Source organism: Sander lucioperca, chromosome 14 (assembly GCF_008315115.2).
Source record: "Sander lucioperca isolate FBNREF2018 chromosome 14, SLUC_FBN_1.2, whole genome shotgun sequence".
NCBI classification, from domain to species: Eukaryota; Metazoa; Chordata; class Actinopteri; order Perciformes; family Percidae; genus Sander; species Sander lucioperca.
In genome coordinates this window covers 4414467-4430214 of record NC_050186.1, presented here as the reverse complement: position 1 = coordinate 4430214, position 15748 = coordinate 4414467, and the positions used below count along the sequence as shown (strand labels likewise).

General features: G+C 44.2%; 1 protein-coding gene across 2 annotated transcripts in view; it reads right to left on the bottom strand.

Annotated features, from left to right (window-relative positions):
- Positions 1-1268: 1268 nt before the first annotated feature.
- dym (dymeclin) overlaps positions 1269-15748 on the bottom strand; it is a 61186-nt gene continuing 46706 nt past the window's right edge. For both annotated transcript variants that reach the window (XM_031317643.2, XM_031317642.2), the window contains exons 16-17: positions 15299-15412; positions 1269-2711 (exon numbers count right to left, since the gene is read on the bottom strand). In XM_031317643.2, the coding sequence (XP_031173503.1) occupies positions 2562-2711; positions 15299-15412 (264 nt within the window). In that variant the 3' untranslated portion in view covers positions 1269-2561. The remainder of the gene's footprint in view (positions 2712-15298; positions 15413-15748) is intronic.

Sequence of the window (15748 nt, the reverse complement as noted above, 5' to 3'; positions counted from 1 at the left end):
ATCTGGGTATGACCTCTGCATCTAGAGCCACACTGCAACATAATCTCACATAGACCTTGAGGAAAATGTACCAGCCTGTAAAATAAACTACCCATCCCAGAATCCCCTGCCCCATCCATCTTCCTGCTGTCACCTGAAACAGGAGCCTAGGTAAGGTGACCCCCACACCAAGATGGAAGACGAGGGCCATGTCACTTTGTGAAAACCTCCCCTCAACCATCTGGCACTGCGATAATAGAGCTGGAAGCAGTTGAGCGTCGGTGCAGAGAGAAAGAGTCTGGATAACTTGTCCTCGAGCATGCAGCCTCACTGTGACCTACCGACGACCCCGTGTTGAAAATGGGCCATTCTTTGCATCAAATTGCATCCATTACATTGTCCTTGAGAATGAGAGAATTTCAGGCATGAAAATCAATACAATAGAGACGAAAGGCATTAAATTCTCTTGGGAAGTGGGAGCTCCGGCGACACAGTGGGTGCCATTGTGCCATAAACTTTTCCCCCCAAAATGGTTTCATTCCTCTGTTTCTGCTGCCTCTGCAGCTATGACCACAACAGGCAACAATGAGACATGAGAGACACACGCAGTGCTAACGTTTATTGATATTCTGTGATGCAGATATAAACAGCATATAACAGTTGGGTTTTTAGGCTGATTTTTCTTTTGTGTTGTTCCCTGTTCAGAGGTAAGAAGAGAGTAGGTAAGAGGTAAGAGTTTTGTGCGGGACTATTTCTTGTCAAGTGACTTCCTAGTCTCCACCGGTTGCCTGGCAACCTCACGGTAAACTTGTTAAACCGAATCTTGTCCTCTTTACACTTCATCTTTTGCACAGATTAAACAAATGAGATACAACATGTTAATTAGTGAGCTTTAGTGGGATTAGGCAAATTTGAATACCTTTGGACAGACCCAGGCTAGCCGTCTTGTGCTAAGCTAACTGTCTCCTGGCTGTAGCTTCATATTTCAGAGACCAATATGAGAGTAGTATTGACCTTCTTGTCGAACTCTTGGCAAGAAAGCGAATAATAAAAGGTCTATTTTGCTTTACAGGCTTGTGTACTTTTATTTAAATAAAAAGCTACCCCAAGATGCTAAACAGGAGACACCAATTTATTTAATATTTAAAAAATTGCGTTGTCTGCCTGACAGTAGTCTCACTTTGCCAGACCTTCCTCCACAGAGCTGCAGAGGAGGGTCTGGCTAGTCCACAAAGCATTCCGGGATGGGAGAAAAACATGAATAACCATGTGACACCTCAGTTGCTTTGATTTCATATTTTTATTTAAACTCCTATTTCCAAAGTAATATTCGCCAAAAAAATGACAGACTTTGTCATATTATATGCAATAATATAAAGCCAGTTTCCCACCTGGGAAGAATCAAAGTATAGTACCACCATTTGTCTTTCTTTAGTAGTAATCATTACAGTCCTACTACCATTTACATTTTGGGGGGGGGGGGGGTTGAATATAAAAAAACAATACACATGAAAATAAATAATTTAATACAAGTCTGTAGTTAAACATGTAAATAAAGTGACAAATCAAAGAGACAACTGTAATTATGCACAACAGGACATGAGGTGTAATGACTTGTCCTAGTTTAAGCACTTGCCTTGGGTTACCATCAGGAAAAAAAATGAAAATGACAAAGACATGGTAAAGTCAAATAAATGGGCTGGAAGCAACAATGAAATCCCATCAATAAGAGTGATGTGGACAGCTAATATTACCCAGGGACTGAAATTAAGCATTAATTATACTGTAATTTAATGTGGGTTATTGAGGGTGGCCACCAAGCAACACTGGTGGACTGAAATCTGAAAACCATGCATGTTACGACAAACCAGGAGGATTTTCTGTAGATGATCACTTTCTCCCGTTTCTGTGACCTTTTTTTAAAAGTTTATTTCTCAAACACAAATCTTTTTATACAAACCCATTGTAAGCAGAGAACAGTGCAGGTCAAAATAAAATGCTAATTTCTGAGATACTTAAAACTCAATATCATGAGTTATTCATATGTGTATATTGTATGTCTTGAGAATTTTGAATATGAAGTTGGTACTATTTCTTAGCATTCAGTGCAGTGGTAAATGAACACGTAGGCGCACATGTTTTAATTGACCTTTTCTTTGTAAGCAAGAAAAAAAACAACAGAAGGATTATTATCCATCGCCAGTGTCCTGAGCCCCTCACAATAACACGTTTTACAGAAGAGATGTAACTTGGCATCTGCTGTGGAACCAGGTGAAGCTGCTCAGGTGTTATATTAGTTCTCCCTACAGGACTGTACATAAGTGGGCCCTACTGTGTGAACAGTTAACCAGTACAGCTGAAGCTTCGTGTAGAAGCAGAGGATTTATTATGAGGAAAGAAAGGAGCTTGTGCTGCATAAAAAGAAACACCAGTCTGTACATGGTCGAGGCACTTTCAAAGCAGCGTGCACATACTATAATGGGCAATGCGCACACACCCACCCAAACACAAACACACATGCCGTCAGTCTTTTTTTTTCCTATACTGAACGGGGATGAAGACAAACGCAAGTAGCAGCTGTTTCAGCCAGAGTCCATGCTGAACAGCTCGATGCCATGCGGGCTCCAGTGGAGTCCGACTCCAGAGTTGAAGACCAGGGACCAGACGTAGGGGATGAAGAAATCCTCCGGCTGGTCTTCCTCCACGTACTTAAACTTGAGCTCCGGAAACTTCTATTCACACAAAAAGAGAAGCAAGAGATGCAAAGGCAATTGGTAGGATAACATCAATGTAGATAGTTTTGTGTTGCGTTCAGTAACAGACAAAGTTTTTTTATTTTTTTTATTTTTAAAGATTATTTTTTGGGGCTTTTCCCTTTATTTGACAGTGACAGTGGGTAGACAGGAAAGGTGGGAAAGAGATGGGGGATGACACGCAGCAAAGGGCCGCAGGTCGGATTTGAACCCGGGCCGCTGCAAAGGACTCAGACTACATGGGGCGAACGCTCTTACTGGGTGAACTAGAGGTCACCCCATAGACGGAGTTTTAAAAAGAAAGTTTTAAATGGGAATATACAAAATGGGGGAAAACCCTTCTGGAAACAGCGGCTCCACTTCGAGACAGGATTTCACAACTGGAAAATTAATATGGTGACAAACATTTCATCTTCTGTCGTAATGTGTGTGGTTTTTATGCAATGTCTGCAACATCTCATTGAAATTAAAGAGAGGGCTGCAGTTTTTCACACAGTGCTATAGTTGGTCTGAACATGGCCGGAGACGTCAACACCACCAAGACGTCGCCTGCAACGACATTGTATATTTATCAAGTGCTGTGACCAACGCATTGACATCTCTGCTGCTATACAGGTAGGTTAACGTGTTGCTCTTCGTTTGTGAGATAAAATTGCTTACAGCCTGCGAGACAGGTATCACTCTGTGGTCTGACCACTGATCTTTTTAAAGGGCCGGCTAATGTGTGAACGTCACCTCAAGACCCCAGCAGGCGACTGGATATGGACAGCTACGGTTCCGAAACTACCCAGAGACATAAATGAGAAAATAGACCTCAATACACAACAAGTAAATATATAAAGAACAAACAAAAAGGAAATCTAGTAAACTGAAACCAAACATAGGGGTGTAACTTTACAGAGCAGTGTGTCAGCCATCATGACCTTATTGTTTAGACCCGTGGAGAAGTGCTGAGTAACCTGATTACTTGGTAATAGCCACTCAACCCTTCAAGCTTCAGCTTGTCATGACATGGCTTGTAAATGGACAAAACACTCGCTGAGCTGGACCGGGAGAGGTTATCAGGTTCATACAGCAGGGCCTCCGTGTTGACTATGTCTGAGGCTAATCCACTGGGGAAAAAGAGACAACAAACACGTGGATGTGGACTGTACTAGCTTGTGCATACTCAATATGTTGCATATACGAATTTTAAAGCTGAACCAAAGCAAGGAAAGTTTACTATTTTGATCATCGATAAATCGTTTTTATATTTTAAGCAAAAATGAAAAAAAGTTCCAGATTCTGAAATTGGGAAGACTTAAAGCGTAACTCTCCCCAAAATGCAACCTAGGGTCTTTTTGTGAATGTACCCAAGTCAAACTTTCATTTAAAAGCATATTTAGGACGGAAGCGTCACTTTTAAGATTTACCGTATTTTCGTTTTTCGGTCAAATGGCCTTTTGAATGGGAGTGCTAGGGGCACTTTTATGCTAGCCTCAAAATAGCTATTTTTAAAACACTAAGAAGGCTCGACACAACATGAAACTTTGCTCGAAGTATGACCAGGGTCTCTACACCTTAACGAAAGCATTGAGAACATTGTTTGTGTACACAGAGTTTACTAAAAAGAAAGGTTTTGAGCAGCTCACTGTAGCTGTTGTTCTTCTGGTCGCCGTCTATCGAGCCAGTCAAAAATAGTCGAGGGAGGAGAGTAAAGATGGAAAGTTCCAAAAGCTTAGTTCCATATAAATGCACAAATGCATAAATGCAATTTGTTGTTTTGTCGTTAGTGAAACACAATATTGACCTTGTAGTTGAAAAAGGAGCCTCATATAAGAATGACATTTCCTCCTATGGAGTCCGTTCATTCGCATTCGGAGATCGCCTATTTTGGACTGGGAAAATGGCGGATACCCATCTTTACTCTCCTCCCTCGACTATTTTTGACTGGCTCGATAGACGGCGACCAGAAGAACAACTGCTAACGTGAGTTACTCAAAACGTTTTTTAGTAAACTCTGGGTACACAAACAATGTTGTCAATGCTTTCGTTAAGGTGTAGAGCCCCTGGCGATACTTCAAGCAAAGTTTAATGTTGTGTCGAGCCTTGTGTTTTAAAAATAGCTATTTTGAGGCTAGCATAAAAGTGCCCCTATCACTCCCACTTCAAAAGGCCATTTGACCGAAAAACGAAAATACGGTAAATCTTAAAAGTGACGCTTCCATCCTAAATATGCTTTTAAACGAAAGTTTGACTCTGGTACATTCACAAAAAGACCCTAGGTTGCATTTTGGCGAGAGTTACGCTTTAAGTGTTTTCTATGTCTTCTTTGATAATTAATTAAATATCTTTGGACAAAACGAGCAATTTGCATAAGACTTGGGCTCTGGGGAACTGTGATATACATTTTATTTTACTATATTTTGACATTTTATTAAACTCTTTTAGGTCTACAAAATGTGTAATTAGAATTTAGTGAACCTTTTTAGAATTTCTGAAGGCCAAAAGTTACCTCTTGAAATGTCTTGTTTTATTCAACAAACAGTCCAAAACCCAAAGAGTTTCAGTTTACATTAAAACAATAAAACAGAGAAAAATTGAAAATCCTCCCATCTGAGAAGAATCAGATGATGAAAACTGACTAAAATCTAAAAGATATGGAGCTCCTCTTTGAAGTGTCTGCAAAGGAAATACTGGATGTTCAAGTGTTTTTCCAAACCTACTTGAAGCCAACACAAAACCATCTAACAGCAGGTAGGCAGAAAAAAAGAAGAGCATCAATAATACAAGGGTACCTCATTATCTCCTCCTGTCCATACACGCATGTATATGCACACACGCAGCCAGTAATCAGTCTGCAGTGACAGACAGACGCTGAGGGCCTTTATGTGATGGTCCCAGTCCGGTCTATTGAGTCCTGGCTGGCTCTATTCACAGCCACACTATCGGTATCATAATGCCACAGACAGAGGGACTATGGGGTCACAGGCCATATGCCAGGCTACTGAGGCCAGACCACAGACACCACCGCCATTGTGATGGCTAGACACAATGCAGGAGCTGTATTATTTGGCTGGTATTTGTGTGTAGGTTACTGTCTCGTTGGCAGGCTTACCAACTCATCAAATGTTCATGACACTGATGGTGAGAGTTACTCAACCTAGGCTCACTTTTACTTGCTAGCATAAAGCATGTTGAGCAGTTTTTCTATTTGAAGATAGAAACAATTTAGTTTTTATTTAGCTGCTTTGTTGACTCATCAGCACAAACTAACTAAAACAGGATGAAGTTGAGCTGATTTATGTCCCGCTATAATCATCTTGATAAATGAAACAACCAGCTATGCTAATTATGGCATTAAGATCAGTAAACACTGCTATGTCAACAATAGCATGTGTGGTATTTACATATTTTCTATCTTATAGCATCTTATAGCAAGGAATCAAAAGTTTCCCTCACTATTTTGCACATATATGGAAACATGCTCCAAAAGCAGATCATCTATATGAGGAACATGTGGTTTAAGCAGTAACTGTCATGTAATGCTTTCAAGTTATTGTTTTCCTAAGAACAAATCTAGAGACCGACATAAAACCACTGTGGCAATATGTTTCACATTACAGGTTTCCGCAGTAGCAGGACATTAAAAGAACAATATTTCAGTTTATATGTTCTCTCAACCACGACTGGATTGCAACTGAATATGAGGAGCACTTTATCATGACCTCTGAATGCAACACTCACAGTTTACAGGGACAAGTGAAACAAATCAAAGCACACAAATGATCTTTTCTTAGCCACTGCTGCATATATTTGAGTGCTTTGTGCCTTTGTAAATACAGTTATAATTGGCCTAACATCAACAATAAAAGGGAGAGCACCCCCCCCCCCGCATTTTCCAACATTTTCTCTTAAAAACATGTTCTTCTTTCAGGCCTCTCTGGTTTGTTGTGTTGTGGAAAGGTTATTGTTGACACATAAAGACACATCAAGAATCACAAGGTGTCTGCTGCCGATACTGACATCGTGAAGCACCATGTGTTACACGACTATGTTCTAAAAACATGGGCACTTCATACAAACATTTATTTTTCAATAGTATTTTGCAAAGGCTTAATAAAACTGACAGCAAAAGAACAAAATCATCCTAAAGCTGGACCATTGATGGAAAGAAAAGCCTACGTAATTAAGAAAAAGTTCATCTTCTTGCTGAGAGTTAGATGAGAAGCTTGATACCACTCTCATTGTGTCTGTATATTAAATATGAAGCTACAGCCAGCCAGACGGTTAGCTTAGCTTAGCATAAAGACAATAGACAGGGGGACACAGCTAGCCTGGCTCTGTCCAAACGTAAAACAATCCTAGCAGCACATGTAAAGCTCACATATTAACACGTTATATCTTCCAACTAAAAAAAGTCCTGCACATAAACCCTTGTAAAACCATGAATTGTTATTTATACACACTGGTTTTTGTACAAACAGAACCAGGCTAGCCGTTTCCCTGTGTTTCCAGTTTTTATGTAAAGCTAAGCTAACAGTCTCCACCTTGATATTTAACATACAGATATGAGAGGAGCATTGATCTTCTTATCTAACGTTAAGCAAAAAAAAGCAAACAAGCACATTTCTCAAACTGTCAAACTATTTATATAATAATAAAAGCTGCCAGTGCGGTGCCACTTCAGTAAAGCAGGCAGTCGACATAATCTCAGAAGCTATCAAGAGACTGAGAAATAAGTGAAAATAATGCACCCTGTGCCACTAAAACAAACAAGTGCCTAATGGAGAAGAAATTATGGACCTAAACTGCAGTCCCCCCAGCACACACATCCGATCATTTCCACTAGATACTGTGCACAAAATGAGAAAAAGGAAAAGTGATCCCTGAATCACAATGGCCATCATTTTGTCTCCTACTTCTTTATTGGAAAGAACCACCAAGGGACTTGGTGCAACTGGAAGACTTGGACATCACTACATGCCTCACAGCAAAAATGCTCCTGATTTTTCTGGGGGGGAAAATCTGAGCATTAATCAGACCATCCTTTATTTTATCTCTGTCCCTTATTCTGTCTATACTATGGCTTCCTCTCTGTACATATCTCATCTGGCCCTCTGTTGCCTCCTCTCCCTCCTCCTCTCCTCTGTTTTGTTCTCAGTCTGGCAGCTGTCTGGGCCCACTTGGCCTGGGCTCATATCAGTTAGTTATGGGTCCTGGCGGGTCAGGCCCTCGCCCCTGAACACAGACTGACTGGCTGGCCTCATATCTTCACTCAGGACTCGGTGTTCCCTTCCCGCCTCTGCTCTGCTGTCAGAGCTCGGTCAGACAGAGAAGAATGTGGCTAGGGAGCAAATATGAACTCACACAAACACACGCACACTTGGAGCAGGTACATACACAAGCACTGAAAGGTTATATTTCAAAATGAAAATTCACAACACTAGTGTTTCACACAGTAGTGATGCAGAAAATCCACACTAATAATTTAGTTTGTTTAAAGTCCACTGTCCTAATTTCCTGTCCACACTTGCAGTTAATATATAGGTCACTGAAACATTTACACTGCAAATTTAACGCAATGGTGTGTATAAATCAGCATGTTCCAGCTCCTCAGTAATATATGTTGCTTTTCTTTGTTTTTTGATGAATCCATCCATCCATCCATCCATTCATCTTCTTCCGCTTATCCGGTAACGGGTCGCGGGGGTAGCAGCTCCAGCAGGGGACCCCAAACTTCCCTTTCCCGAGCCACATTAACCAGCTCCGACTGGGGGATCCCGAGGCGTTCCCAGGCCAGGTTGGAGATATAATCCCTCCACCTAGTCCTGGGTCTTCCCCGAGGCCTCCTCCCAGCTGGACGTGCCTGGAAAACCTCCCTAGGGAGGCGCCCAGGGGGCATCCTTACCAGATGCCCGAACCACCTCAACTGGCTCCTTTCGACGCGAAGGAGCAGCGGCTCTACTCTGAGCTCCTCACGGATGACTGAGCTTCTCACCCTATCTCTAAGGGAGACGCCAGCCACCCTCCTGAGGAAACCCATTTCGGCCGCTTGTACCCTGGATCTCGTTCTTTCGGTCATGACCCAGCCTTCATGACCATAGGTGAGGGTAGGAACGAAAACTGACCGGTAGATTGAGAGCTTTGCCTTCTGGCTCAGCTCTCTTTTCGTCACAACGGTGCGATAAATTGAGTGTAATACCGCACCCGCTGCGCCGGTTCTCCGACCAATCTCCTGCTCCATTGTTCCCTCACTCGCGAACAAGACTCCAAGGTACTTGAACTCCTTCACTTGGGGTAAAGACTCATTCCCTACCTGGAGAAGGCACTCCATCGGTTTCCTGCTGAGAACCATGGCCTCAGATTTAGAGGTGCTGATCCTCATCCCAGCCGCTTCACACTCGGCTACGAACCGATCCAGTGAGTGCTGAAGGTCACAGGCCGACGATGCCATCAGGACCACATCATCTGCATCGGCATACTCCCAGGCTCCCTCCAGGATCCTTGCGAGAGTAAAGATCTGGTCCGTTGTTCCACGACCAGGACGGAATCCGCATTGTTCCTCTTCAACCTGAGGTTCGACTATCGACCGAACCCTCCTTTCCAGCACCTTGGAGTAGACTTTACCGGGGAGGCTGAGAAGTGTGATACCCCTGTAATTGGCACACACCCTCTGGTCCCCCTTTTTGAAAAGGGGAACCACCACCCCGGTCTGCCACTCCTTAGGCACCGTCCCCGACTTCCACGCAATGTTGAAGAGGCGTGTCAACCAAGACAACCCCTCCACACCCAGAGCTTTAAGCATTTCTGGACGGATCTCATCAATCCCTGGGGCTTTGCCACTGTGGAGTTGTTTAACTACCTCAGCAACTTCCACCAGGGAAATTGACGACAATCCCCCATCATCCTCCAGCTCTGCCTCTACCATAGAGGGCGTATTAGTCGGATTTAGGAGTTCCTCAAAGTGCTCCTTCCACCGCCCTATTACCTCCTCAGTTGAGGTCAGCAGCGTCCCATCCTTACTGTACACAGCTTGGATAGTTCCCCGCTTCCCCCTCCTGAGGTGGCGAACGGTTTTCCAGAAGCACCTTGGTGCCGACCGAAAGTCCTTCTCCATGTCTTCTCCGAACTTCTCCCACACCCGCTGCTTTGCCTCTTTCACGGCAGAGGCTGCAGCCCTTCGGGCCCTTCGGTACCTTGCAACTGCCTCCGGAGTCCCCTGGGATAACATATCCCAGAAAGACTCCTTCAGTCGGACGGCTTCCCTGACCACCGGTGTCCACCACGGTGTTCGTGGGTTGCCGCCCCTTGAGGCACCTAAGACCCTAAGACCACAGCTCCCCGCCGCAGCTTCAGCAATGGAAACTTTGAACATTGTCCACTCGGGTTCAATGCCCCCAGCCTCCACAGGGATGCACGAAAAGCTCCGCCGGAGGTGTGAGTTGAAAGTCTGTCGGACAGGGGCCTCCTCCAGACGTTCCCAGTTCACCCACACTACCCGTTTGGGTTTACCAGGTCTGTCCAGAGTCTTCCCCCACCCTCTGACCCAACTCACCACCAGATGGTGATCAGTTGACAGCTCTGCCCCTCTCTTCACCCGAGTGTCCAAAACATACGGCCTCAGATCAAATGAAACAATTATAAAATCGATCATTGACCTTTGGCCTAGGGTGCTCTGGTACCAAGTACACTTATGAGCATCCCTATGTTCGAACATGGTGTTCGTTATAGACAATCCATGACTAGCACAGAAGTCCAACAACAAACAACCACTCTGGTTTAGATCAGGGAGGCCGTTCCTCCCAATCACGCCTCTCCATGTGTCTCCATCATTGCCCACGTGCGCGTTGAAGTCCCCCAGCAGAACTATGGAGTCCCCTACTGGAGCCCCATACAGGACTCCATTCAGGGTCTCCAAGAAGGCCGAATACTCCGAGCTCTTGTTTGGTGCATACGCACAAACAACAGTCAGAGTTTCCCCCCCCACAACCCGCAGGCGTAGGGAGGCGACCCTCTCGTCCACCGGGGTAAACTCCACCGGGGTAAACTCCAACGTAGCGGCGCTCAGCCGGGGACTTGTGAGTATCCCCACACCCGCCCGGCGCCTCACACCCTGGGCAACTCCGGAGAAGAAAAGAGTCCAACCCCTATCCAGGAGTATGGTTCCAGAACCGAGACTGTGCGTAGAGGTAAGCCCCACCAGATCCAACTGGTAGCGCTCCACCTCCCGCACAAGTTCCGGTTCCTTCCCCCACAGAGAGGTGACGTTCCACGTCCCCAGAGCCAGCGTCTGCTGCCCGGGTCTGGTCCGTCGAGGCCCCTGACCTTCACTGCCACCCATGTGGCAGCGCACCCGACCCCAGCGGTTCCTCCCACAGGTGGTGGGCCCATGGGTTGGAGAGAGAGGTGCCACGTAGCTTTTTCGGGCTGTGCCCGGCCGGGCTCCGTGGCAAACCCGGCCACCAGGCGCTCGCTGACGGGCCCTCCATCTGGGCCCGGCTCCAGACGGGGGCCCCGGGCTTCCTCCGGGCAGGGTCACATCATCTCTACCTCGTTTTTTCATGGGGTTTTTGAACCATTCTTTGTCTGGCCCCTCACCTGAGACCACTTTGCCTTGGGAGACCCTACCAGGAGCACAAAGCTCCAGACAACACAGCCCTCAGGTTCATAGGGACACACAAACCTCTCCACCACGATAAGGTGATGGTTCCCGGAGAAATTAAAATGGTCAGTCAACCACTTTGGTTCAGAAGGAAATATCTTAACAAGTGCCATTAAAATTTTTGACATTCACGGACCCCAGAGGATGAATCCTAATGACTTTTCTTATCCGCTGACTTTTCCTCTAGCGCCACCATGAGGTTGACATTTTTGGTATTGTGTAAAATGTCTCGGCAACTATTGGATGGATTGTCATGATATTTGGTTTCCACATTTATGTCCCCTACAGGGTGAATGGTAATGACTTTGGTGATCCTCTGACTTTTTTTTTTAATGCCATCTCAAAATTTCAGTTAGGATTTTTCTAAAACTTTGCTTTATGACCAAATACCTGCAAAACTAATGACATTTACATCGCCTTCAGTTGTAATTTGTGTTTAGTGCTAATTAGCAAATGTTCACTCTAATCGTTGTAACTCAGCATGATAGCTTTGTCATTGTGAGCATGTTAGCACACTGACATTAGCATTTAGCTCAAAGTATTGCTGTGCCTACAGTGCAGCCTGAAGGAGCTGTTAGCATGGCGTAACTGTTTTGCATTTTATAGACAAAACGATTAATTGGTTTTGAATTCAAATAGTTGCAGCCCTAAGGTTCATAGATGGGTCTCTATATATGGTTAATTCATGAAATGTTAATTCAAGTATTGAAGGAGCAAAGTTTATGGTTAAAGGAGCTTCAAGGTGCCAGTAAATTCTACTATATGGTAAGAATACTTAATTCTACAGTAACCCTGTGATTATGGCAGAAAGCCCTGTTCAAATTTGAGTTGTGTCAGATGTTTGTTGAACCTAGGACTGAAAATCTGTTGTGAAGACCAAGAGGTTGGATTACGCATCCAATTTTCTGAAGTAATTCCATTGTTCTGAGGCTTTAGAGTGAGAAAATTCAAATACCCTGTGTTGTCAATGTGTGGGAAAGTAGTGCTGACCAGCCATCAGACCCATAAAGGCCCAGGTACATATTAACAGCTGGTAAACCCCCCCACCCCCTCTGTTGCATCCTGAGGAGCCAGAGAGTCTGTGGGCTATCACTGCTCAATAAGGCAGATTTCAACTGGTTAGGCTAAACAACACATTCCACAGGCACTGCCCATGAGAGCCACTCAGCCACACACACCCTGAAACAACACACACACACACACACACACACACACACACAGAGAATGGGAGAGACGGTTGAGTGACGAGGCGCTGAGGGTTGTCCCTGGGGTATTAACAACCTTCTTTTAACCCTTTTCTTTCAGTTGGGACCTAATTTACATGTCTACGTCTTTGTGTAAACGTTTTAAGATCCTTAAACAGCCTTGTGTCTACAATGTTCCCCTCACCTAAAACAACACGGTCAGTAAAATCTAAACAAAGTTATTTACTTTTCAACTGTCGGCTCCTCCCAAAAAACTGATTTTCCAGGCAGAAAATTTGTGATTGATCACTTTAAATGTCAACATAGCCGAGCACACAGTACAGCTGTCCTCATTAACCTGTGTGACTTCATCACTGCAGCACAGCAGCTTGAGAACGACCACTGATTAAGGCAGTATTTATGAGCAGCGGTTATTATCACTATTCCATACTCCTTCCATTGTCTAACAACAGAAACAGACAAATATGTAAATGAGAACAACTATATTGTGAATTTGGCTGTATTAAAACACAGTATAGGTGATCCCCAAGATCAAGAGGAGTAAGGAGGTGTAACGGGATGTGTGTGGCTGCCCAGTCACAGATGTCTCTAACTTTCTTTATGATCACCCATTTGTAATGTCGATATAGGATACAGCACAGCAGCTTTCATCAACCTGTATTTGAGTAATTTTTATCAGACGACGTTGCAACATTAAAATAATAATTTGGTCAGCTGAGCTGTCTGTTGGCTGTGATGTAGTTTTGCAGTTTCTCATCTCATCCGCATTCTTGCCTGAAAATGTTTGAACTCGATGTTGCTGGGTAATTTTATAAATGTGTTGATAGAATCGTATTGCATATGGACCTCATGTTTTTATTTCATCGTGCTAAGTTAGTGAATATATTTGAGTATATTTAGTTAGGTATATTTATGTACGCATCAATTTACTAACTGTCTATGGCATCCAAGCTAAAACTCAACTCTGGCGTTTGTTCTGGCGTCTCTACTCTGAAGAATGTTCTCAGAAAGCTCTGGTTTTGGTTGTGCAGGACAGAAGGCCAAAACAGAGGGAAACGTTCTTTGGCCAGCTTAGTGTCGACATGGCTACAGCTTCAGGAATTCAAACTTCAACACAGTAGATTAACCATTTGTTCACTTATACAGCGTTCATTGACATGCACTGTGCTACTATTAAATGTGACCACAGAATAGAACAACTTCACTAATGAATGAAAAACAGCTGAATAAGACTCAACTTGTGTTTGTTTGAGAGGAACAAACATCCCTACAGCTCTTTCTTGTCAGCCCCCTCCATGCACACACACGGCTGATTGAGACTCAAATACTCCTTCTAGCTTTTACTGAGTAATTACCAACTTATCGATGATTCCACACAACACTAATCCAACCTATGGATTTGCACATTGGGAGCTGTATAGCGGAATGAGCCTAATAAGATGAAGGGAAGCGAGAGGTAGAGAGACAGCTGTTTGTTTGAGCGATGGTACCATCGAGTGCTGGGGACTTCTCCCCGAGGAGACATTCCCCAGATATACTCTTCGCTTCATGTCACCCCTGTAGAGCCGGAAAGCACTCAGGTAGTGGAGAGTCAATGTGAGACTCAACAACCTTTTTTTTTTTTTTTTTGCCCAGAAACAAAGACTGGCACACATGGCTGCACACTTATTGGCAAACATAGTTAAGACACAGACACAAATCCTTACGGTGAGGATGACACGCACTTATACACCACATACACACATATTCCAACTACAGCTGACTGCGTGAGTGTGTGCTACAAGTACAGCCCCCCGTGCTGAAGGACATGGCAGGGTTATCCACATGGCTCCATGTGTAATTCTATGGCTCTATGGTCGATCGCTACATTAGCTCTCCAAGGTTCCGAATGAGAGCGAGACACAGAGAGAGAGAGAGAGAGAGAGAGAGAGAGAGAGAGAGAGAGAGAGAGAGAGCGAGAGCGAGAGCGAGAGCGAGCACATGGACTCGTGGCCACACACCATCCCTTTTCCACATCGGCTAGCGAGACAAATGCCTTGCAGCCAGCCGCCAAGTATAGAACATGAAACACATGATGAAACATGCAATTAGGAGCTTCGGTGCTGGTGAGGAGCGGAGTGGGGAGACCGATGGTTACATATTTCCTCACTGATTAATGGAGGAGCACTGGGAAGGACGGGGGTTAGCGAACCAGCCAGAAGTGTTGGGTGTGTTGGGTAACGAGTCGGTGGCAGATTTATTCCCCCCACTCCCTCCCCCAATCTTATGTGCCCATGACAAAGTGCCCCCTAGACCCCCATCCTATCTCCTTGAAATGCCATTACATGTTCGCGTGTAGCAGGCCAGCGGAGATGGAATGAATATGGGCATTAATGTTAATGAGAATTGGGCTTTAGCCTTTTGTCTCATGTCCTAACTATTTCCATCTTTACCTCGCCCCAGTCCATATCCCACACCTCTCACTCTCTCTAATCTGTCCAGACAAACTCATTCCCTTTTCCTCACATCCACAGCACCAGATCAACCATACCTCTCGCAGCCCTTGACAACACATTACATCCTCGTCACATGCACCTTGATGTCCAATATGTCCCACTTTTTTTCTGCAGCCAGTCTCATATTTCGTTGTTTCTTGTCTCCAGGCTCACCCATTCCCTCTGTCCCCCTACTATGTATCTGTGTGTGTGTGTGTGTGTGTGTTTGAGAGAGAGATTTACCTTCAGTCTGTCTGTGGGCAGGGCCTGGGCTCCTTTCATAATGACTTCCTGAACCCTCTCAACAGACAGGTCACTTCCTGCCTGCTCCAGACGCTGACTAAAGAAGCCGATCACCTAAAAAGGTCCCACAAGAGGAAACAGCCCATCACAATACAGAACTCAAATTTGCCAAAAATACACTTGGTCTAATAGAGATGATTTGTAATGCATACAATTCAACATTTATGTAAATACGCTTATTCGCTTTCTTGCTGAGAGTTTGATGAGAAGATCCATATCACTGAGTTAAATAACAAAAGTTGACTTCAATTTTGCTCAATTTAAGTATAATTAAGTTTGTTTTGTATGTTTCTATCTATGGATAATAAAAATAATTAAATTTTAATTATGCTTGTTTAAAATTAACAGTTATCTTATATTCACCGTTACAGGTTATTGTTCGACTGTAAA